At 37.7% G+C, this 26,786-nt stretch overlaps 1 protein-coding gene across 2 annotated transcripts in view; it reads right to left on the minus strand.

Annotated features, from left to right (window-relative positions):
* The window catches only part of NALCN (sodium leak channel, non-selective), a 218,647-nt gene that overhangs the window by 58,848 nt on the left and 133,013 nt on the right, over positions 1 to 26,786 (minus strand). For both annotated transcript variants that reach the window (XM_062020546.1, XM_062020545.1), the window contains one exon: positions 26,207 to 26,281. In XM_062020546.1, the coding sequence (XP_061876530.1) occupies positions 26,207 to 26,281 (75 nt within the window). The remainder of the gene's footprint in view (positions 1 to 26,206; positions 26,282 to 26,786) is intronic.

A 26,786-nucleotide genomic window follows, 5' to 3' on the forward strand; every position in this document is an offset into this window, starting at 1 on the left:
TATTTGCAAAGTTTTTCTCCCAAAGAGGCATTATGGCTATGTCTCCATCTGATTTTGAGCAGTTTGAAGTGAATCCCCCAAGTATCAGCACTTGCTCTTTACTGTTTCAGTTTATGAGCTAAGCAAAGCAGAGACTTCTTGGAGGAAACAAAACTGCAAGCTCCACCTTGGTTACAGACAAATGCATTCCAGGCACCTAGGTGGACTTAGCATCACAATTGATGACTGATCATTAGGGTGGCTCCAAACCCCATGTGTGATGGGGAATGTGGTCCAGTGTGAGATCAAATCTCTTCTGAAGCAAACTCCTCTGAACTGTACACACTGTAAAAGTGGAGGGAGCAGCAACTGCTTTATTGCAGATTCTCTCCTGTGGCACAAATCACATGATGTGTCTCGTCTACGCATGTTTATCTATAAATTTGTGACTGCAAGCCTTCATTACAAAAAGGTGATTGATAAAACCAGTTTTAGTGTAATTAAAATCTGGACCCTTAAAACTATAGAGAACTTGTGCTTGTCCTAAACACACACAGTAGCACGAATGATGGTGAAAGTGGAAGACTGCAATAGAGGCAGGGGCATAAAAGAGATGGCAGGTAGTGAGAAAAGGGGGCAGGATTATCTTTCTAATGCAGATACACCCTGGTTGTGGTCAGAGAATTGTGCTGGGATGGTAAGAAATCACTACCTTGTTGGAGTAGGAAACTGGCATCTCCTACGTAACCACACAGGTCTCACCAGGTCAACAGAATCACATCACAAGACTACTCACAAACCCTCCCACCTCTGCCCGCTACTAAAGTTTTCTCATCCATGTTTCAGAAACAAAAGCATTGACATTTTTTTTTTTATAGGCTATATTACAGTACTTGAGCCACACAGTCATTCAGTAGAACCTGACAAGGAGAGTGAGGCAATAAATGGTGGTTATTAGGTTTTTTTTATCTTAAAATGTTGTAGTACTGTAGTCACCTAGATATCAATCACTCTAAGTGTGGTCAGGGTGAAAGTAGTGAGCTCTTTTCAAGTGCATACTGCCAAATTCTTTGATAGCAATGACTGGAGTTGTTGAAAAAGCATTAAAGCACTGGAGTGGAGTCAAGCAGCAGGACCTGATTAGGAGACCGGAGTTCCCACAGTCTCTCCCTATGTTCAACAGAAGATACGTGCTGCAGTGCACTTCAGATCTTCAGGTGAATGCAGAGCAGTGTCATGTCTGCCCTCCACCCTACATCCTCTTCTGCAGAAACAGAATGTGAGAAAGTGTCTGTACATGCAAGGGTCTCAGGTCAGAGCTGACAGTCTGGAACGTGGAAGTGCTCTGGGGTCTAGTAATATGAAAAAGATCACTTAAAGGGCTAAATAAGGTATCTCTAAAGATCAACACTTTGCATTTAGAGATGGAAACATCCCTAAAAGTAATGTTCTTGGCAAAGCAAACTGAAAGCTCAAGTTCAACACAGTTGTTCAGTTTCTAAGACACTGACACCTTGATGAGAACATGTCAAAGGAGCAACCAGAGTTAATCACAGCCAAAGGGATAAGATTGACACTTCTGAAGTTTTTGTTTTATTTTCTATTTAATCCTGATCATGGAAGAGCCAGTAATGTGCAAAATGTAGAGAGTGAAAGATGCTGTTTTCATGAGGCAAGTGCATTCAAAATTCACTTAAACGCTCTGTAAATATTTCAATGAAATTAAATGATTATGAAAAAACTTACTGCAATGCTCTCAAGCTTTCATTTTAGCTGACAGTTTTCATAACACGCTGAGATCAATCATGTTCAAAATTAAAAGCTTTGCTACTAATGTACACACAGTTTATTCAGGAACTGGCCAGCTGCCCAGAAAAATTTCACAGTGACTGAAAAGTTCAAACCTTTTGAGAAAGTTCAGGGGGCCTCACTACAGGATAGTTTAAATTAATATTGTTTGGTGCACTATAGTGCACTGTTATATATCAACATTTTTCACTGCAAATCTCCTTTAGGGGCTATATTTGAAGAATAAAGTGACTCTAGAGCATTTCTGTTACATTCTTAGTGGGATATGCTACGTGCTACAATGCCAAACACTTTGAGCATGAAAGTGCCCAGTGATGAAAGACTGTGCACTGATATGAGCACCCATCCAAAAGATTTTCAGAACTTCTCAGATTTACCATCACCTTTAGCTTGTCAAAAGAAGCTTTGAATTAAATCCCACTAATTAGCATTAAATTACATCTTAGTTAAACAATCAAAATCAGAAAGGCAGATTAAATGAGCCACTTTTTTCCTTTCTGTGATATTCTGAAATTCTATAGACTTGGAAAATTTCTGGAGGTGAATGAGTTAGAAGACGATATGCACATGGGTAAATTTTCGTGACCCACGTTCAGCTTTAGCATTGATTTCTATCAAAATTTTTGTGCTCACATTTGATTTAAAGTTCAACACAAATCAGCTGTTCAGTTACTATTATTTACACCTGCAATTCCATTAACAATGAAGAAAAAACTCAATCTTATTTGAACAAACTGCACTATGAATAAAGAAAAGCACAAATCAATTTGTAAATTAAGGTTAAAAAAATTTGACAAAATCAATTAGGGTAAAAGTAACACTTGTAGTGTTAAGAAAACAGTATTTATGATGTATAGATCTTATTAGTATGTCTATAGTGCTCTATAAAAGACTGCCAAAGGCCTAACTGCTTGCCTAAGGTCAGTTGGTATCAGCTATTGGCTCTTGGTTTCACCATGCCTTTTGTGGTGGTCCTAAGACTTAAATACAACAGTTATTTTTCTACAGGTTTTTCAATTCTTCAAGCATCTGACATAATATGAGAGCTTTTATGTGCAATGCCCCTGAGCAGCACTTCTGTAGGAGGACGTTTGGGTTGTGTATTGCCTACTTGGAGAGGGGGAAAAGCTATTGAGTTTGGTTGAAGGTCGCATAGCATTACAAGACTCTGTGTCTTAAGAGTCCAGCCTGGTGAGCCCATGCTTTCTTTGAATTCAATCTCTAAAAGCATTGTCTGGGAGCAAGTAGCCAGAACTACACAAGACAGCCAGCAGTGAGTGAAGAGTTAAGTGGTGTGCATAGATAAGTGGTTGGTGCTTCAGCTTGCTCTCTTGTGCTCTTTTAGTCACATGCCTAGGTGTACCAGTTGTGAATTTTGCCCTTAAGACTCACTTAAGCAAAAGGAGACATTGCAAGGAATAAAAAATTCTCACACGTAGGGACTGTAAAACAGAACCTAAATTGATTTTAACCACATTCCATGCTGCCTTGGGGAATTTTCAGTGAAATGTACCAAAAGTATGATTAGATTGGTGCTGGTATTGACACCAGAGACTGCACTGTTGATAATATGAGGGGAAAAAAAACTAAAAAAGAGTTCCTGGTAGATTGAGGAACAAGATTACACATGTATCTTTCTCATACATACAAGATTTGGGGTTTTTTTATAGATAACTTTTCTATCTCAGAGTTTATATGCTGTGCGTAGTACAATTTGGTGCTGTGACTGATACTCCCCAATTGTTTATTTAAATAACTTTTTCTTTAATTTTACATGAAGTCTTTCAAATTAATAAGATGTTGAGTAAGGTTTCACAAATGTGGGGTTTTTAATAACTTCCTTTCAGTAATTGTAACACCTATCAGTTCTTTGGGAACAAATACTGCTGACATGTCATTGCAATTCAAATGCTACAAAACTCTAGCAAAATTTGGCTAACATATAGTCCATTTATCTAATAGAGGACAGGAATCCATTGTGTCAGAGAGTTTCCCTCTGATTAACTGAGATAAATAAGATGAATTTTTCAGAGCTATTTCTTCATATTATCTACAGACTCAAGCAAACATTGCTACATTGCTTACACTTCAGCCATATATACAAATCTTTTTCTACTCAGCAGGTGGCAAGAATTACACCGTTTTATACCACTTTAAAAAACATGAGATCTAAGATTCTACACAGTGTCCATAATCAAGGCCCAGGAATGTTGTTTACCAGACCAGATTCAACCTTCTTGCTTTTACACTGAGGTACTTACCTGAGTTAATTAAGTTATGGTTGTCTTTGCTTCTCTACAGGCAAAAGTGAAGAAGAGGCACTTGTAGCGATGAGTTCAGATCTTGGGCTGGCTACATCTTTCAGATATGCTATTGTTTTTCCATTTACTAAGGAGGGAATTTGAATCTGGTATGTTCTTGGAATCAGATGTGTGATTCCCACTGTTAGGCAGGATGAATCTAGACCAATGCATCTATGATAGTACTCAGTTACTTAGAGTGGTCCAAATGTGAAGTACATCATATAGTCATCTTGGCACTTCCTATATTTAACTGAAAGAGATATCTCTAGATATTGAGTCATCCCACATTAACACAAGACAAGCAATATAGAATATCGCCTTAGGGTAACCCCTTCCCTGAAAGCAGAGACAGCATAAGGCTACTTCTCTACTTGTAATGTACTGGGGTATGGGCTTAAGAACTGGAATAAGATTGTCCACTGTGTTGCACTGTCAGCAAGGCTGCTTGCACAGTTTTGGCTTTGGCCCACTATCACTCTCCCTGATCATGTCTAAGCACAGTGTGGAGCTTATCCCAGCTGACAACATTCCCAGTAGGTAGTGCAGACATTTCCTATTTAAGTGGTAGGTAGTTTTGGAAAGGGAAAATAACTTGGCTGTATGTACAAGCCAGGCTGTATGTAACGCCAGACAGCTGTAGTAGGGACAGTCAGCTCTCTTGACATAGATTGTCTAAACTATTAGTGTAGAGAAGATAAAACAGCTTCTCTTAGATAAACTCCACCCTTAGTTTGAAACAGTTCTAGGGTAGGTACATTTTCACATGGATAGTTTAAAATAGATAATGGATATGAAACATACATCTACTGCTAATGTGCATAACTATTATTTTAATAGCTTTTTCACATGTAAGTGCTGCTTTACCATTTTCATATTCATTATTTTTCTCTCTGGATAAGTAGCAGAAATGTTTTTTTTTTTTTTTCCATACAAATGTTAGTGAGTCATAAAAGAATATCCATTATAGTAAAAAATGCATTGTGTACTCTATTTCATCAGAGGAAACTGCTTGAGACTTACTTAAACTAGGCATCATTATTTGTCATGAATTGTATATTTGATGAACAATAAGGAACTAAAACATTTTCCAGTGAACAAAAGATGTATGAATTCTGCTCTTGTACAAACACAGTCATTCAATATTGACTAGATACAACATGTTCTTCTTCAAGACAAGGTAAAATTCATTACATTCTGAACGGTGCTTCTGTGCAGGAAGCAAAGGAAGTACCATTGCAAGACAATTCAGAGACTCTTAATGTTTGCCCACCTATTCTAGATCCTGCACAAAGGATGATTCCTGTAAGCAGCTTTGTAAATGGCCGTTACCCACATGTAGTGAGACATACAACTTCATCTGCCCTGCTGGGTTCACAGAAAAATAGAGTCAATCTGGGAAATGATAATTGCGGACAGACTTTCAAACATTCTCACCACAGGCAGCTCCTATTTACTGAAAAAAAGATCTGAAGACACTCAGAGAATCAGGCTGTGATTGACCGGTGAAGTCATCATCTTGACTTCCTATCAAGATATAAGCAGTGAGAGGTATATAAAATGCTGAAGAGCAGTGAGGTCACAAACATAAAAGACTCAATCTGCAGACAATTTGTGTGCCTCTGCTCATAGTTTAATGAAGCAATAAACTTTGACCTAGACGTCTTAATACTGAAATATAGGAAGACTGGAATTTGATCCACCCATGCAAAACCTTTATTTCACGTGAGTTGTATAGGCTATTCTAATAATTTTCTGGGGTATTCCTTGGGATAGATCAATACTAACCTGGTGTGGCCATATAGCGTATCCAACTTACTACCTACTTTCATCTACATGGTAGGAAACACACCTATGTTATGTGATCCCAATTCCAGATTTCAAAGCCAATCTATGCATTTCCTATGAATTTGTGAGTGCTGCTTGAGGGGGAAGCAGTTAGGTGTAGATGCTGAGTATTTGTCATAGATCAAGCTGCATGTGGTTTCTGTGTGTTGTGGCAATGCAAACCCATTATTCCTTCTTGGCTGTGCTGTAGTATTTATAGACATTCTTGTAAAGGGATACTTTTCTGTCATGGATCAATTTAATGATATCTTCTATCACGTAAAGAATCTCTACAGAGACAAAAATGATCATCTACTCATGGACACTGTACCTAGGACAAGAATGCTTCACCTGCAACATGGAATAAAATTGAAAGGAGACATCAGAGAAATATTTCTAAAAATATCCTAAGTACCAAATATGACAGTGAATGCATTATTCTTGGTCTTACTCACAGCTAAGCAAAACTCAGCCACGGTGCACTGTACTTTTTTATTGTTTTCAGTGCTTTTACTATAAACATAATTATCATGTGGATTTGTTTCATTAAACGTATTCAGCTAAATAGGTGTGAGGCTGTTTGCTGTTTTGTTTGGGGCTGGAAAAATGGAGAAGGTTGCAGGAAGGGCCACAGAGATTATCTCTGTAATGTAGTTCTAGAGAAAATAGAGGCACACTCTTCACAAGGAGACCTGGTCACAGGACAGGAGGAAAAGGCATCACTAGCTTCACAAAAAAAATCTGTCTAAATTCTTCACTATGGACACAGTGATTAGACTAAGTTGCCCAGAGAAGCCATGGAATTTTTTATCATTGCAGATATTCAAGACTTGGCCTGATGGGACTCTGGGTAACCTCTTCTAATGACTTTCTTGGACCAGATAGTCTCCAGAAGTCATCTCCAAACTAGACTTTTGTACGATGCTTTGATTTGGTAATAGCTACGAATTGCAAGACAACAGACTATTATGCTCTTCAGTTTCATTCTAAGTGCAAAATAAGTGGAAAATCAGTGAGTGACTGACACTCAAGTACCTAAAAATCTCAGTAAAATTATAATAAATTCATCCTTCTAAGCAGCTAGCATTTTTTAATGACTGAACAAGGAATTAAATCTCCTATTAAGGCTAGGCCTCTGCTTTTTATGCACACAAATACATAGATCTCCAAGCTCCTATGGGCCTAAGACACAGTTCAGAAAAGCCAATGCAGACCTATGTGACCCAGAAAGACCCAGAGGCAATCAGCATGGATTTTCAAAGATCCAAATTGCCATCAAAATAAGAAGTAACGATATATAAACCTTCTTCTGTTTTCCAAAGAACTGCAAGACTTGATGAGAACTACAGAGGTTGGAACATCCAGAAGCACTTATATGCCCTGAGAAGCACTTGCATTCTTAGGTATCAACCAAATAAAACAAAAAATAAAGTTCTGAACTCCTGGTGATATAAAAGCTAGGTAAGCATGTTCTTCCCTGCTGATATAAATGAAGCAGTAGAAGCTTACATTTGTATTTTTGTTGCCACTATTCACATATTCATAGCAAATTTGACGTCCGTCTCCCCTCCTTGAAAAGAGTGTGCTTTGAATACGATCTTTGACTAGAATTTCCAAGGTCCCTATCTTATACAATAAAATCTTTCTCCAAGAGAACCTCTCTTGAATTTTATGTGTTTTATTGACAAATAATACTATTTCACATTGTCATGGTTTAGCATTGAGCTGCTTTTGCTTGGTAACAGGGGGAGGGGGTTGCAGTACAGACCCAGTAAAGAGTTCTCGGACTTTCCCTCAGCTCTTGGGTTCAGACTCACCTCCGGCTAGGCTGGGCCAATCTGGCACCTCTGCCATCACTATTTAAGGATGGGAATTTGAAGTGCTTGGGAGGAGATGTAAGAGTGGAACAAGATGGAAGCAACCACACGGACCTCATAGTCAGAGAAGGAGGAAGGAGAAGCGACAGATCAGAGTCCCCTCTGCAAGCCGTGGTGAGAACACAGGCTGTGCCCCTGCAACCCATGGAGGGCCATGGCAGGTCTGAGAGCCACCAGCAGCTCTGTGTGAGTGCACCCAGACGGGCGAGAGACTGTGTGAGGAGGCGGCCATGGCACAGGCCGTGCTGGAGAGCCTGCAGGCTGCAGAGCAGACCCACACAGGAGGCAGAGAGGAGCTGCAGCCTTTAGGATGAACACACGTCAGAGCAGCCTGTGCAGGGCTGCTGTGTGTGTGAGGTACCCCGTGGAGGGGCAGGGAGGACTGGTGCGGAGCCCACCTGCCCTGAGGAGAGACAAAAGGCAGAAGCCATCAGGAACAGACTGACTGAAACCCCCACTCCCTGCCCCCCTGAGTCGTTCAGATGGGGAAGAGATAAAGACACAGGGATCAGGGCTCTGAGCCCGAGAAGAGGGGAGGGGTAGGGAGAAGGTAGTCTTAAAGGGCTGCTTGTGCTCTTCATTATTGTATCACTCTGTGTTGTTTTGTATTGGTTATGTTTTGGGGTTTTATGGTTATGTTTTAGTTGGCGGTGGATTAAATTATTTTCTGTTTTCTTCCCCAAGCTGAGTAGCCTGGTCTGTTTTGTCCAGGACCTTAAGTGGCAATTAAGCCCTCCCTGCCCTTTAGGAATTCTCAAGTCTTTGGTACTCGAGTCTAATCCTGGTCTTTTGTCCCTAGATGGGCCTAAACCACAACACACATATGCTAGGGATTGTAAAATTCTGAATTAACACTTATATGTTTATTTCACCATTGGATCCCAAATATATAAGCCAGAATTTGTGATCCATTGATACTGTTTTCAAAAAAGGTGACAGATGAGGTAGGAGGTGGAAGTTACTGCCTTCAGGAGACTTTCAAAACTTTCTTAGTTATTAAAAAAGGAAAACGTCTGGCACAAGTAAGTTTCCAGATGACCATGTTTTCCAGTCTTGAAAGGACAGCTTGTTTTCTAGAAATGGGCATAGTCTCTGTAAAGTTTACTACTTTTGAAATAGCTCTGCTTTAAATGCTTTGCATATTGCCCGGGAATGGAGGGCCGATTTGAATTTTTTGAACTTTCTATGTTCCTTCTATGATGAAAAGAAGGATTTAATGCATTTTATGTAGTACTTAAAATTCAGTTTGGAACCATTATTGCACTTTTCATGTGTTAATAAAATATGTTCAACACTTATCTTTCCTGCCACTTGTTAAAAATCCATTTACATGGGATCAGATATAATGAAAAGGTAATTTTTCATTTTTATTCTATTTTGTAGTCATTTCCCATTTGGAATTACCTCAAGCACTGTCTTTTGAATAAAAATACTCTGTAGGCAAGTAAAACTAACTAGGCTTTAAAAAGCTCCTTGATTTTCACACACACATTCATATATATATATATAAAATGTTTTATGCTGAGTGTGTTTAAATTAGATATACCAATTATAACACATTGTTCACACGATATGTTCATGAAAAATCCCCATGCTGAAACTCCCACTTCAATGCTGAAATCTCAGCACACAAAATTTGGAAGTGATGGTACTGCTGAAATTGTCATTGGCATCTTCCTACATCTGCTGAGCGCCTGGAGGTGCTGGGTGAAAGGCACAGGGCTACAGCAATATGTTCTGACCAAACATCAGCATCTCAGAACAGAGTACAGTAAGACAGTCAGGACTGGATGAGGTTCCTGCTTTGTAGCTCTTCACTGGGCAATCCTAAAGGGTATCATCAAGATGAAGAAAAAAAAAATAAAAGAAAAAAGAATTCATTAAACATGAAAGAAATGCCTACATGGTTCTTAATCATAGAATGGTAGGTGTTGGAAAGGACCTCTAAAGATCATCTAGTCCAACCCCCCTGCTCAGCCAGCTCTGCCTAAGTCAGGTCACACTGGAACGTGTCCAGGTGAGTTTTGAGAAACTCCAGAGAAGGAAACTCCACACCCCCCTGGGCAGCCTGTGCCAGGGCTTCATCACCCTTACAGTAAAGAAGTTTTTCCCTAAGTTTAAGTGGAACTTCTTGTGTTCCAGCTTTTGTCCATTACTCCTAGTCCTATCACTGGATACTACAGAAAAAAGTGTTGCCTCATCCCCCTTCAAACAGTTGTAAGTATTAATGACTATCCCCCCTCAGTCTCCTCTCCTCCAGACTAAACAGCCCCAGTTCCTGCAGCCTTTCCTCATAAGGAAGATTCTCCAGTACGCTGATCATCTTGGTGGCCCTGTGCTGGACTCTCTCCAGAAGTTCTTTGTCCCTCGAGCTGGGGAGCCCAGAACTGGACATAGGACTCCAGGTGAGGCCTCACCAGGCCAGAGGAGTGGGGTACGAGAACCTCCCTCGACCTGCTGGCCACACTTGATGCAGCCCAGGATGCCATTGGCTGCCTTGGCCATGAGGGAGTTGTTTATCAACCAGGACTGCCAGGTCTCTCTCTGCAGAGCTGCTCTCCAGCAGCCTCCACTGAAATTTCCACTAGAATCACTGATTTTACACAGCTCTGCATCTGGTTTATGAGATGGTCCTATATATAAAAGAACACTTGGGTCCAACAGGTAGAAAGCCTCCAAGTCTTATCTTTTCTCTACTGATAGAAAAAATGTCTCTTCTGAGCTACCACTCAACATAGATTTTGGAGCCGGAGGCCTGGAAAAATATATTACCAGTGTTTAGTTCATCATTGTTCCAGTCCACCATTAAAGACAATAGTGAGTTATGTGATTTGGTTCTGTGTATCAAGAATCTGGGAGGGGACAGGGAAAGAAAAACTCCTTTGTGATGAAAAGTACAACTGTGTTATAAAGCATGACTACAGATTTGCTCCTTGCTGAATATAGGAGTTGTTAATAGGTTTGTCAAAACGAAGTTTGCATTGTCAGGATCCTGAGACTCCTTAATGTTAATAGGAATAAGGTCAAAACTGTCTTGAGAATGAATAATGACTGCATTTGAATGGTCTAGACCTCCCCCAGAAACAGCTTGCTTTCAAATACCAAGCTGCCTCACCAGAAATCTGATCTGTGAGAGCAAATTGAGACAAAGGGAAAATAAAAAGATGAAACTCCTGAAAATAGTACCAATAAAAGAATCAGCAAGCTAGCTGCAGGCATGGAGACAAGACTTCTGATTATTTCAGCCTGCCTTCCTAATATTTTTTCTATTATGGGGTAGATATTTTGAATTCTTGTTTAAAAGAAAATAATTTCCTGTAAATGATGTTACATAAATTCTACCCTACTAATTCCACATGCTGATTTATTAGGAAAAAAAAATGAGAAGGTTTGTAATGAATATTAAACATGAATTTTTCCATGATGCTTTAGTTAAATTGCCAAAATTGCTTGCAAATGCAGATCATTTCAAAAAGATCTATCCAGTGAAAAGAAACTTCGGTCAGATTCTAAAGCTGCATGTACAGGTGCAGAAAGACAGAATACAGTGGAAGTAGGAAGGAGGGAGCACTGAGGAAGCATTTGACTGGAATAACAACATGAGCTAGGGGGTACCAAATGAAATAATCAAATGGTGAATTCATAAGTAGAAATATTTTTTTCACATTGTGCATCATTAAATTTATGTTTGCAACTGTATGCAGTAAAGGATAGAACACACAAAAGTTAAAATAAACAAAACCAAAAAACCTTAATGCAAGGAAAAAAATCCATCAAGAACTACCAGATAAAGATATACCATGTTGGACATTGGAAGTTTCCAAATCCCTAGACAGTGCCTATCACTCAAGTATGAAATTTATTGGAGAACGAAATATCACTATATGCCTTTCCTGTTTAGTCCCTAAACATTTTTTACTGGACACCATCAAGGACTAAGTATACAACCAGGATAACCTTAGCTTTGACCTAGTACAGCTGTTGATATATTTTAAGCTCACAGGTTCTTTCTCAGTAAGCTTCATAACATATGTCAAAGCACAAGTGAAATGGTATCAATCACTGGTCACAAGAAACTTCCAAGTGACTGTCAGTGCCTCAATTCTACTTCAGGTGACATTGATATTGATAAAATTACAGCTAGAGGGAGATATGGGTTACCAGAAGCCATCCTTACCCCAAAAACTGGGGTTTCTAGGGGTAAGGGCAGCCAAAGAGTTTCCTCTGATGTCAGTGACCACCATCTCAAATACCAAGCAACATCATACCTAAAGAGAAGTAATTTAAAGGTAGAGGTCCAGAAGGACTTACATTTGAACATAGTACACTTGGGTCACCAAAGTAAAAGTCTCAAGTAAGACTTACTCTCTTAGGACAGTTCACTGTCATTACAAACATGATCTGCATCATTTTGTTACTGACAATGGCTAAAATAATCTGTAGGAATTAAGACACGCCCAGTGGAAAGAAAAAAAGAGTACTACACACAAGAAAGTTCATTAGAGGAACTGTTGGAGTTACTAAGGATTTAAGGACTTTTTTTTTCTTTTAAGAAAAATATTCTTTTAAGGCATGTACATACATTTTCAGGCTTTGAGAATACATTCAGCAGTTATATAAAATTGTCCTGATTTTAAAAGGGATCTGTTGTCACTCTGTAACCTGTAAAAATCAGGACACTTTGAAAAATGCTGTATATTTGACAAGCTTATTGTGTGTGGGGGTGTGTGTACACCTGCATTCACATATACATATATAACCAAAGTATTTGCAGGACTCCAAATGGAGTAAATCCTTTATGATTCTGAAAGAGTTTGCACATATATATGTGTCTGTGTAGATCCAAAATCACATAGTCTGCTGGCACTAGACAGCAAAAAATATATATTATATATTTATGGCTGGGATGGAAAACAAACTCAAAATATACATTTAGGAAATGATAATCGGATGCCTAGAACAGAAAAATATGCATCGGCAAGTACACTCAGGAGATCTTCATATCCTTTGCTCTTTTCATATAACATAAAAAAACTGCAAAAAGAAGAGCTTGTCCTGACATTTTGATCGGTGCTTTTTTGCCCAAAACATAATTGTTTATACTACTGCCTAGAGGGTACCTCATCCTCCCAGAACTCACATGTTATTTTTAGTGCAGAATGGAATGTAGCACATTGCAAGCATTTTAACTACCTTAAGGCACTGGTGTTTTAATAAAAAAAATATCTGATTCAGAGTATTTTTTGGTATGTTTTAAAAGATAAAGACTAAGATTTTTTTTCTTCTTTTTTAAAATCTATGTGAAATATTTAAAACATGTCTGAATTAAACACAGTTCTTTTCAGAAGGATGTAGTCAATGCAAATGAAAATCAGCCTCTTCATTCTTTGTTAGAGCTGAAGTATAGTTTTTCTACAAGCTCCTTGCATGACTCCCTACTCCTCCATCCTAATTTTCAACCTCATGTCAGGAAATCTCTGATCTGTAAGTAAAAAAATAATTATTATTGGCTTGAATATTTAATAGCTGGACATCTATAGACTGACCACTTCCATTCATAGGGGCATAATTAGAACCTAATGTCACCCTGGAGCAAGTTTATGGCAGAACCTGTGAGCCTATGGGGAGAGAGATGCCCACACCAGAGCAGGCCTGCTGTCAGACTTGTGATCTGAGAGGGACTGAGGCTGGAGCAGTCAATATCTGAAGCGCTCCTCTCCCGGTGGATGACCCTTGTTGGGGCAGGGTGTGAGGAGTTGCCCCTATGGGAAGGACTCACATTGGAGAAGTTCGTGAAGGACTGTCTCATGTGGGAGGGACCCCACAGTATAGCAGTGGGAAGTGTGAGGAGGCCTCCCTGAGAAGAAGCAGTGGCAAAGTCCATCTATAATGTTCTGACCGAAACTCTCATCCCCAATCCCCTGCACTGCTCGGGCAGAAGGAAGGAAAGTCCCAGGAAGAGGGAGGGGTGGGGAGAGGTGTTTTAAGATTTGGTTTTACTGGTCATTTTCCTGCTTTGTTCTTGTTGTTCATTAACAAATCAAACCATTTCTCCCCAAGCTGAGTCAGCTTTGCCCATGATGCTAATTGCTGAGTGATCTCCCTGTCCTTATCTCTACTCATGAACCTTTTGTTACATTTCTCTCTCCCCTGTCCAGTTTGGGAGGGGGAGTGATATTATGACTTGGTGGGCATCTGGCACTCAAACAGGGCAAAACTATCATGATTTGATTTCTACAGAAAGTGGTACTGAGTGGAGATGATGATCATTACGTAGTTTGTACTGCAGTTCACCTTCACTCTGTTGAAGTTAATGTTGAAGCTCTTGACAACTTCATTTGCACCAGTGTCATCCTTCTAGTGTCAGATATAACTAGATTTTAGCTAGGGGAGCTCTTAAGAAATAACCTTTTAGCAGGCATATGTGTGCATGTACTTATGCATATATAACACAGAGGAGATTTAAGAGGACAGTATTACACAAAGCAAGAATACACATTATGCATTTTGAAAATAACACTAAGAGAAAAAGAAAAAATTATTGTTGTACACTGAAGAAGAGTTATATCATTGTGAATGACCTTGTAACTTTCTCCTGCCTCCACTTAGTCCAAATCACCACATTATTGTGAGACTAGGGAGAGTCAGCGAAATCCCCACACATTTGCATAAGAACATGCAATCTCAGCAACACCTTAAGTTAAAAAAGTATCTGTTGAAAATCTTACTGTCTCTTACAAATTACAAGTTTCAACAGGTTTCCACAAGTATTTTGCTTTCACTAATACTTAAATGCATTACAGACTTTCAAGTTTGTTCTTCAAGACAGACACATTTTGAAAGAAAAGAAAGTATAAATGGTGCCAAATATAAATTAAGATGACCTTATGGCTGGAAAAAACTTTCTAGTAATAACTTGTTTCAACTCCTGAACTCCTATAAAAGCCATAGCTTTAGTAAATTAACTGGGAAAGTTTTATTTCCTATAACTGAAGCAAAAAAGAATTTTCTTCTCATAATTTAAAATAGAAACATATTCTATGAATTTTGAGAGAGATTCACCAAATTTCAAATGAGAAGAAGAAAGAGAAAAGGAGGAATAGGAAGAGGATGAAGGACAGTACAGTTTTATACTGCTGGGGACAGCATCCTACATATCCCATGAAAAGCTTGTGTTTCTTGCCGTTTGAATGGCTGTAATCTAAGCCTATGATATCTTTACAGGATGTAGTAAATGGATAAGACCTGACATTGGAAAGTATTTTTCGAGCCACGTTATGCAGATCCGTTGATATCAAAATTCAAAGACTAAAAATGCCATCAAATTTTAAGTTCCTAGAGTAGCCCTGGCAAGTCTTAAAACTACTTGCAGTTATTGCAAGCAGCTTGTTTTCTCTAAGCTCATCTAAATCTTTTCACTAATCCAGCTAGTTGATATACTTCAGGAACTTACCACATAGACTGAAACAATGAAAGCATTATGTTTTCTGGTCTTCGGTTACCCCTATGGCTATTCAGACCCAAAGGCATAAGGTCTTTAACATAATGAGCATTCTGAAACAATAAGCTATTGAATACAGTTATCTTGCTCAATACAATGGGTTTTTGCTTGTTAATGTTGGTAAAAATGCCAACTGCTTAAAGCTTCAGTATTGCAGATGTTCTGTTTTCAGAATAATGCAGGCTCCTGTAAAGTCACAGATGGTTTGGGCTGCAGAGAGCTGTGTGCTTTACTCTGAATCGTCAATTGTTTCCGGTTTGGTTTTCACAATAGGGAGAAAGGGAGGATCAAGGACACTTCCAATAAATTTTTTTCTCTTCCCTAGTGTAGTCGTCTTTGAAATGGCTTGCCTTCCAAGGAGTTATTTCCCTCTCAAAAGAAAAGTACTCTGCTTTTAGTAAGTCATGCATGATAATGTGGTGAGCAGTTCACAGAGCACCGCCTAGCTGCCATGTAAATTTGTTCTGTAAGAAACCAGAGCTCTGCATGGGGGAGAAAAAAAAAGCCATGTAGAGCCTTAGTGAACTTATACACTTTCATCTTAAAAGAGATTAAAATAATTGTTTTTTAGAGCCCTCGTACAGTGTGCAACTATATTTCCTCAATTCCCAAATCCATATTGAGGAAATGCTTTTACTTTTCTACTGTTTCAGGCATTCCATTTCAATTATGCTTGATACTAGACAATCTAGATTTCCTTCTACTGCTGGAAGTAAGCTTAAGTAGAACTTCTTCACCTCACTCATGGCATTGGAGCACATAAGCTTCAGCTTTGCTGACAGATTTTGACGTATCTTCTCTCTATGACCAGTTCTGCTGAATAAATCGCTTTGTTGGCCCTCACCTCCGTATATCTCTCCCAGAGGTTTAATTATGAAGATTTCTTGACCAAAACAAAGTTAAAGATCAATGCAAAAATAATTATTCTTAGAGGGTTAAAGTAAAAAGTTAAAACTAAGTGGAGTACTTAGTTCAATTTCTTCATTTATTCTGCAGACAATAACCCCAAAAACTCAGTAGCAGGAGTGCCTAATAGGAGCTATAAAAATAGCATGTATTTTCACTAGCTATGAAACTAATGGGCTGTTTCAGTTGTTAGAACTGCTTTACATGAAAAGTTGATGAATATCTGGAGGGTAAGAGTGTATGGAAACCAAATTTCATAGCTTAGTGTCTAGGATCCATGACCCTCCTAAAATCAACAGGATGTTATGATGATTCTTGCAACATTTACAAAAACATTGAATTCTACCTAATATAAATATCTGATGGGAAACTTTTATTCAAACTCATTCCACGTTAAGAGAAAAATGTTCAAGGTCTCAGTGCAATCTCTTTGGAGACTTGTACCATCTTTACTGACATTAATCAAAATTTCATATATGCATTCCTGACTGAAAGGGGAGCACTATTAAACTCATATTTAAATACCTGTGCCAGAATTACCTTGTATAACCTTCAGAAAATATCAGATACTAGACAGTAGGAGCTAAAAGTCTCATTATAAATCAAGGATTTTCTAACCTAAGTACTGAGTAGAGTAGTGAAGAAGTAAAAGTAACTGCTCTCAGTGAGGAAAAGAAAAAAGGCTAATAATCACTGTTTCCCTGACAACAAAAGCACAAAAGACAGGGTAGATTCTATGACCAGAAGGACTAACACCTAAAAGATAATACATATTAAAAAAAAAAGTATTTTCAAAGATCTCTGTAACATGTTGCTGGAGCTTTGGACTACTAGGTGGTAATGGATCCCAGTATAGATCTCCATGCCACACATTACCAACCACCACCAAGAAAAAAAAGTACTATGGAGCTAGACTTCATGATCGTTCTATGATTCTATAGTTCTGCCATTTTTTATGGCATTCAATTCTTGATTAACTATCTTCTATTGGAATTGCTCCTTATCAGACAGATGGCCTAATGGCCTCCTTTTATGTTTTTGCTATGGGACCATTAATGTTTGTGGAACTACCTCCGTTTTGCAAAGCTTCTAAGCATTTCAAAATGTGACCCTGAGCCACTGACATCAAATTGAGTTCCTCAGACATTAATCGCTGTCAAAACTGAGAATCTATCTCAAGAGATAAAACCAGAAAAGAAATTGTCTTTACCTCCAAGCTTCTTTGTTTATGAAAGTTTCTTTTTTCAACACCAAATACTTAAAAGTGAGATTTAAACAAGAGAAAAAGAACATGGTAAGCATCTCTTAGTTTTAAAAGAACAGAGGTAAAATAACATAATTCTAAAGGCAGGCCTTTTTTTTTTTTTAATTTTATGTGTGTATATACACCTGCAGCTTCTTACATTTGCTGCTTTGATATTGATTCAGGGGGAAAAAAAAAATCTTGTAATATTTCATGGTGTGTAGCAGAATTGGAGGGAATGGGGCATGTACATCTGACAAGTACCTTCACTAGTGAGAGTAAGAATTTAATTAAAATAGAGGAATACTGTCCTTACTGCATACACTAGTTTACTTCTCCAAGAATTTCTGTTGCTAAGTAGTAAACATGTATTCGGAAAATATTTTTAGAAATGAATGCCATCTGTACTCATGTTGTCAGTGTGAACTAGTAAGCACAGACAGCATATGTGTGATAGGACACAAGTCTTATCTTCCTTAAGGGAATACTCTTTTGAAGCTGCAGGAACTATGCTTATGTGAGATTTCAACAATTTAAAGTGCATGAATGTTCATGACTGACTTGTTCAATTCCTTGCTATACTGTGAATTTATGTATAAACCCAGAGATGTCACTTCCTCAACTTTGATTCTTCAGTAGTAAAATAGAGAGGCAATAATCTTGACTGATGTAAGATAAAATCTCCAAAATTAATGAGGTAAGATGGGGTTATTATCTTAAGCATAAGGCAAATCAAGAACATTTTTAATTTTAACACCATTAAAATAATAGATATTTTAACAGTGGAATTCTAGGACATAGAACTGTAGAAAAAAGATTACATGGCCAAAAGACTTAGGCCAGTGTTTATACTTAGCGATGCTTGAGATGCTTGCTCTTTCCTTTGTGGAAATATAACTTGGTAAAGGGGCAGAACATATGATTTTAGCCATCAGTGCATTCACCGTTACTCTCTTTGTAAATTGCTTCTGAAATCTCACTCAGACTATGAAACATTAGAGGCGTAAGAATGAGTGCACTGGGCAAGATCAAAGATACATTTCATGAGTACCTTGCCTCTGACAAGGATCAGCAGAAGGTGTCTGAGATATTAGGACAGATCAAATACAGAGTAATTTTATTTCTTGTATGCTTTCCCAGCTTTGACAATCTCTGGGGCTGAAAGCTACATCTGAACTAAAAGCCCATATAGGAATTTTCTTTTTCATTAATTTGTCTTAAAACCAATTTGATTTGTCTGAGTGCCTCTCATTTTCTTATGGTGGCAAAAGCAAAATCTTTTCCTATTCATCTTCTTACATCTTTAGTGATTTCAAATAACTCTGTCTTAGCCTCCTCCTCAGTAACCTCATTTACAAGCTGAGGATTATCTTCACTGTCCTTGTCTTTACCTTTTCTAGCTTTATTATATCTTAGTCTTAAAAAGATGGTATGGTCTTACTTGCATATAGTATTCAAGACATGGAAGCATCTTGGATGAATATGTCAAAACCATAATGTTTTCACTTCTGTTTAACAATTTTCTAATGATTTTTAGAGATGTGTTTGCCTTCTCATTTGGGAAGCGTTGAACTGACATCCCAGGAAACATCTACAATGATTCAAAAATCTTTCTGGACAGGTGATAGCTTAATTAACATCATGTATCAAGTAGGCTCCTTCTCTACGTGTATTCACTGACATTGCATTTCATCTGACATTTTATTTCTCAGCCTCGAAATATGACTGCTTCAGCTTTAATATTGCATGCCTTTACTTACTTTGCACCATCAGTAAACTCTATCATCTCACTACTCACTACTTATGCCATTTCTAGACAACTTAGAGCAGCACAGGTCCCAGCCAAGATCACCATGGACCTCTACTGATACTTTTCCTCTGTTCAGAAAAACAATAATTCACTTATCTTTATCTTTTGTTTTCTATCTTTTCGTCATAACTTAACAAATCTGTGCAATTATAGAAGGAATCCACTTTGTATGGTACAAGGGAAGCTGGGATATACACTTCAGAAGTAGTGTCATACAGGTGGCATTGCTGTAAACTACAGTCTATGCTGCAGATAAAGGAAAGGTGATTCATACAGCTAGAGTGGCTTGAGGATAAAACTCCATTACATTTTTAATGAGCTTCATTGGCTGCAAAAGCTATTTCAGGAAGCAGATACTAAAACAGTACAGCAAACATAAAATGGAATAATCAACAAGGTAAAAGTGAGATTCTCTGCACAGAATGAGGCAGTGGGAATCCAAAAAGTTTAAAAAATATCTGATAGGAAAAGGAAAATATCAGAAATGAAACCATGTAAAGGAGGGGACATAAACTAAAACAAGAACAGTGCACATACAGGCTTTTTTATATTAGTAGTATATCTCTAAAAATTAACAAGATAGAACTAGAACTCCTGTTATTAAAACCCCCACAATGTTGACACAAAACTGAGAACTTGGTAGAAGTAACAAGCAGTAGAGTCCCGCAGAATCAAAATAAGCAGAACCAGGCAACATATTATCCAAAGTGACGGTACCCTGCACCAGTGAAAGACCAGTGCTATTTGTTACAGAAAGTCTACAGTCAATAAAGTGAATGAGGTAAATGTACATACAAACAGTGCACAATTCTTTTGTACTAAACTGCATGCCTAGCAATGAAGCTGGTGAAGGGTCTGGAGAACAAGTCTTATGAGGAATGGCTAAGGGAGCTGGAGATGTTTAGCCTGGAGAAGAGAAGGCTGAGAGGAGATATGATCCCTCTACAGCTACCTGAAGGAGAGTTGTAATGAGGTGGAGTCAATCTTATATCTCCAGTAATTAATGATAGGACAATAGAAAATGGGTTCAAGTTGCACCAGGAGAGGTTTAGACTGTACATTAGGACGAATTTTTTCACCGAGAGTGTTATTAAACATTGGAATGGGCTGCCCAGGGAGGTGGTGGAGTCACCATCCCTAGAGATATTCAAAAGACACACAGAGGAGGTGCTGAGGGATATGGCTTACTTTAGTAATGGGCTTGATAGCATTAGGTTAGTGGTTGGATGAAAAGATTTCAAAGGTCTTTTCCAACCATAATAATTGTATGATTCTATGAAATATTCCACGTAGACATAAATGAGGATAAGAAAAGTAACTTCAATATGCAAAAAAAGTATTAAGGGTCTAAAAAAACCACACTACTAATTGCAGGAAGCCTTTGTTTATCCTTATTTATTTTTAGGTAAAGGTGGAACAAAGTTCACATTTTACTCGTAAGTCACTGCGTGCTGAATTACATAGTCAGAGAGGACCTAAGTGAAGAAGCATCTCATGGTTTAATATGGAGCAAGATATAGTTCATCACATAAATATAAAAAAAGCTATTCTGTAACAGTGATAAAAATGCTCTTAAATTTTTTTTTTTTAAAAGGTCAAACTCATCTGCTACATTGAATTTAAATTAAAAAATGAATCACATGAAATCATAAAGCTTTTGAAAAGAAATTTAAAGAATCAGCCAAATGACAGAAACTTTGGTGGGAGTGTCTGGAGTAACTTTAAATATCCCTTGGCATAGGATACATCTACCACATATAGAAAAACTTTTTTTTTTTTACACTTCCAAAGAAAGTAAGAAAGGCCAGCCATGTCAACTGAAATGCAAAGAAGACTGTCATGGTTTTGCCCAGCCAGCAATGAAGCGCCATGACAGTCTCTCACTCCGTGCACTCCATCCACCCCCATCCTCATTAGGATGGCAGAGGCTCCAGTGAAATGGGAGTAAAAAGATAACCAAGGTTGTTGTGGATTAAGACAAGGACAGGGAGGGCTCACTGCCAATTATGGTTCTGGGCAAAACAGACTCCAGTACTTGACTTAGAGAGGAAAGTAAGGAAAGTTTATCCTACTACTTACAAGAAACACAACAGAACAAAAAGCAAAAAAGAGAGCAGGATGATGAGAAAATTATAACCAGCACTTTAAGATCTCCCTCCCCGATCCCTTCTCTCTTCCTGGGCTCATCTCACTGCTCCCGATATCTCTACCTCCTCCCCCCTCAACGGCTTGGGAGGTTAGGGAATGGGGCATGTAGTCAGCCTCTCACAGATGGGCTCTGCTGCTTCTCTCTTCTCAGAGGAGGATGATTCCTCGCATTCTTCCTCTGCTCCAACACAGAGTCCCTCAAACGGGACACGGCCTCCTCTGGGCATAGTCACTGCCCCTGACCCAGGGTCTTTTATGAAGTGCAAACAAACCTCAGCTTCACCAGTCCTCTCCACAGGATGCAGAGGAGCACACCTCCAGCACACCTCCTCTTCTCTTCCCTCGCTAACCTTGGGGTCCACATGGTTGTTTCTCTCCCAACTCCTTGTACCACCACCAGTCAGAAAAGAAGGAAGAAAGAACAGCAATAAGGAACATGAAGAACCCTCCTCTTCCATCTTCTTCTTAAAAAGTGATTGTGGAGGTGCTCAATTGACTCAGCCTCAGAAGTGGGTCTGGCTCAGAGCTGGAGATAGTTTCAAGCAACTTCTTACAGGAGTCATCTTTACAGCCCCTTCCCCATTACCAGAAATGGCTCCATACAAAACCATGACAAAGGTTTTTGAAAGTAAATTTATATGTTTCAGAAAGAGAAGTCATATATGAAGCAAAGAATAAAGAAAAACAACCATACATTCTGGATATTTTTTTATAAAACATATGGCAGATCATAAAAGACTTTGAGGAACTACTTTCTAAAGAAATAAAATCTAATAAGGAAGCTTTTAAGAACATACAGAAAGCAGCAAGTTCCACAGATAGCTTAAAAGAGCAACAGACTACTAATTGAGAGCATTCAGAAAAATAAAACCAAAACAAGAAGGCAAAATGAACTGTGACGAGCACAGAGGAGGTCAAAAATGGCACTAAACCATGCTGAAGACTAATCTCCAACTAAAATGTCAGAAGAAGAGCTTTTGGAATATAACTGACACAAGGTTAATTTGTTACTCTCCAAGATCTGATAACACTCACTCAAGACTTCCAAAGAATCTCACATATGACAATGTTGACATACGAGCAGTGGTGAATAACTCGTCACCTAAATAAACTTGGTAGCTAGAGAAAGGAAAATGGCAAATGTGACTAACTTTAAGAAAAGATTTCAGGATAGAGCATGGGAAAGTAGAAACTGATCAGTCTGACTTATTATCTAGGCAAATTCATAGAAATGTAGAAACAGCAGGAATAGTAAATACATGGAAAATTTGATGGGAAAAGTTAACACAGCTGCTGTAAAGTCATGCTTCACAATCTGCTGAGTGATGAGTTTCTAAAAATAAAGTCCAAATTTTATCATAAAAGAAAAAAAGATCCATGAAATCCTTTTAGTTTCTTTTTAACTCTGGGGTAATAGTTTATGGAGAGGGTGGAGAAGACAGGAATAGAAGAGAAAGAAGTTAAGATTGTGGCTGATAGATTTACTGTGTCTAAGATCAGTATGATCTGAATAACTGATGCACCGAATACCACAGAAACTGGCCTCACAAGAAGTTAAGCAGGATCAATCTTGTATCCAGAGGTTACGTAGCATGTTGAGGTCAATCTGGATTGCTGTAGAGGATCAAGTTTATTGCACAGATAGATGGTAACTATGATTTATAGTACAATCCTTTTTCATTTGACTTGATCTACCATGGCAGATATAGGTGAGAGGATGAGACACGTGACAGAGGATGGGATATCATAGAGTCACTGAAGGTCGAAAGAGACCTTTTAAGATCATTGAATACAACTGTTAAATCTGCACTGCCACGTCCACCACTGAATCACGTCCCTAGGCACTACACACGTAAAAGTACATACCTCCACAGATGTATTGCAAATGAACAGAACTCTAAGAACACGAAGAATTATTCTGTTCTTAAACCATCTGAATGGTGTCCTAAAAAAAAAAAAAAGACTCTCTTCCTATGTGAGACTGTGGTGCTAAGTAAATCACTTAAATTATTCTTTCACAAGTTTTATGTTTGCTCTAGATACTTATGAGGGGTACCATAAAAAAGTCAGGAAGGAGATTAACAGTTTTGTCTTCACGGGAAAGCTCGAATACTGTGCAATAAGTGAAGCATAGGTGTTACGTCCTTTACAATAAAGATCAAAAATATGACTAGTGGCTTATTAAAGTGAGTTCTATCTGCTTTTTTTCTAAATGAGGCCAGACTTCTGCAAAGAATATTATGAAACTATGTAATTAAACACTGAATCATGATGTATACCCTTAACAAAATTTTCACTGGCAAATTTAATTTTAAAAGTTTACCAGTTTTTAAACACATTATTTCACCATCTTACTTATAATCTCCTAGTCATTTAATGCATTTTGGCTTTGATTTATTCATATTTAAACACATTTAATGAACTAACACGAATACTAAGTGTTTATGTATCATTTTACATTTTAGAGTACATTGCAAATATTAACTAATTAGTTTATCCCAATAATATGAAAGATAAGTAGTATTATTTTTCTTATCAAGTTTAAGAAAAGGAATTAAGTCATAATTAAAAAGGACACAGCCCAAAAGAGATTACTAGCTAGGTGTGATTTCTGGCCCAAATGTATTCTCTTTCCTTCCTTGAAAATAATTCATTTTATCATTTCAAAATGCTCTGGGCCTCAAGCTTTACAGTAATTAAAGGCAGGGAAAAAACGCAAACATGAGGATGAAAGTACTTTTGAGAAAATTACGTCTTCTGTATTTTCAACCAATCAATGTCTTTTATGTTAACAGTTTTAATTATTTGATTCCTCCCTTGGAACACCACTCAGCTTTCAATTATAGAAATAAAAAATTTTCCTGTGCAGCAATACAGATGTTTCATTATAGAAATGTTCTCGATTAAAACATAACAACTATCCCACAATACTCCTCAGTCTTACAGTCCTTTTTTTAATTGAGAATTCAAAATATCACTGAATTAAACTCTTTGTGTTTTACCTGCTAAGATAAGACAATCAATATTTCAGTACATCAGCGCACAGTCAGTATCAGAACTGATACCATCACATTTACATCACAGGAAACCTTTTCTGCTTGAGACACTCATTCAGTTGTACAATCATTTCAGTAATTCCATATGATTCTGTTCCAAGAACCAATCTCTTACCTTAGGCATTTTTAAAATATGCAACACTTCGTATAACATTAATTTGTCTGGAAAAAATATCAGAAGGGAATATATCCAATAGTACTGAGTAACAATATTTGAAGAGAGGCTATTGTTTAAAGCAACATTTCAAAAGCATAAATACAAGTGAATGTTGGACATCTTGTCATAATGGTTTATAATACGTTATGTCAACCAAACTATTATGTCCAATGGCAAAGTGCTGTCCTCTAGTTAAATATTCACTGAGGTCATGGTAACAGGCTATCAGTGTCATCATGGTGCCACACTACAAGACAGATAGAAGGTCTAGTGACTTAGGACGCAGTTTTACTCTGGTCCAGCACCACACTCATGTAGTTATGCTGCTACCAGACTCAAAGCTATGAAGTTGAGGGACTTTGAAAAAAAGAATGTATTTTTATCTTTTACTGGAGTGTGCTCTACTGCTAATACAGAGACAAGATTCCTATCAGGCTAATAAGATTTCAGTCAGTAACAGTAACAAGCATTGCAAGTGGTTGCCTCTCATCATTGCTTTTTGTTCACCAGTTCCAGAGTGGGCTGCTAAAACATAAAGCCATGCTCCTGCCACGCAAAGGTTTTTAAGCGGTTTATAAGTCAAAGATGCTAAGTTTCACAGAAAAGCCACAGGATTTCATATTTTAAGCTCTTCACTTCAGAAAATTGATCTGTTGTCTTAACTCACACAGACATACAAAAATGTTCTTGTGATATTATCAGCATGATATAACATTGCTTATCATACATCATTGCTATTTTCATTTCACATCATTTTACCTCTTGAGACTGGTAAGCAGAAAAATGAATTTGTCTGCTCAGTTTGCATACTCAAGATTGGCCACATCAAAATCATATATAAGATTTCTCATTTCGTTTCATTTCTCATTTTGTGCATGAAAGAGGAAAATGATGATTTCGTTCCTCTCAGTGAAGATTAAAGCACATTATATACTTATGTAAAAGCTACAGATACCTTCCTCACTGGTGGTTTGTGCATAGGTGACAACAGTCAACATTCGTTTTATGCTATTGTCATTCGGGTTTCCAAGCATGAAAGAATAGTTTCTTAGTAATCTTGGTCCCTAAATCTGAAGAATCAATTAAGTAAGTTAAGTTTGCCAAATGTCTTTGGTGCTCACCTAACACATTCCCCCAGTTCTCTGTACTGCTTGCTGTTTGTGGATGCTTGCCAGTACTTTCACCTGCAGCAGTGCTGTGGTGTGCTCATAAAGTGTCACACACAATGTTAGGGGTTGGAAGGGACCTTTAAAGATCATCTACTCTAATCCCTCCTTCCATGGACAGGGATATCTTTAACTAGGTTTTAAGCACAAAAATGACCTAGTTGTGATTTTAAAATTACTTTAATTACATGATGATCTTAACTGACTTTCACTGACTATTCAAAATTGTCTCTTTTATGGTCTCTTATTTTCTACCTCACATTTTGTGATGCTCAACTTTGTAACAAAACACTGCTACTCTCTTCGACATCTACTGTTTTTCTCATTTTGATAAAAATGTTTCCCATCTTCTACTGTGAAAACACTGGTAAAGCAACACTTTATTGAAACGGCTTCTAATCACGATAAAAACATGGTATGTTCTTACTTGTTTAAGTTTCTTCAGATCTTCATCAAGTTCCAAGTTGTCCAAAATGACAGCAACAAACAAGCTAAGTAGAATCTACGGAAAAATTGCAAATTATTTGTTAAAACTTATCTTATTTTTCTTAAGAAGTATTATGAAATTACATGGAAAAACAAAGGCCTTACTGATGTAAATGGGATTCTTGTCTTTGAGATCTATTGAACTAATATCACCTGCTACTATACGTTTGGTATCTATTTTGCAAATAGTAAGTTGTTTTTTAGCTTATCATGCAGCTATGACACGAATTTAAAACTTTTGAATTCTAGGTTTTATGACCCATACATTATGGATGTTTAACGATACACACATTAAAGTGTATTTTCATGACAAGAAAATGAAATTAATGAGAAATAATAACAAAAAAGAGACACAAAGCAGAATCCTAAAACAGCTCGTAAAGCTTAGTTGAATTTCAACTAAGGTGTGAATTTTAGCACAGAGGGCACTCACCTCTAATTTATTTTACAGATTTTCTTAATGCTCTAAGTGCTTTGTGCCATGTAGATAACTTTACTTCAAAAGAAAAGCAAGATCTCTC

This window comes from Colius striatus, chromosome 1 (assembly GCF_028858725.1).
Source record: "Colius striatus isolate bColStr4 chromosome 1, bColStr4.1.hap1, whole genome shotgun sequence".
In the NCBI taxonomy this organism is placed as follows: Eukaryota; Metazoa; Chordata; class Aves; order Coliiformes; family Coliidae; genus Colius; species Colius striatus.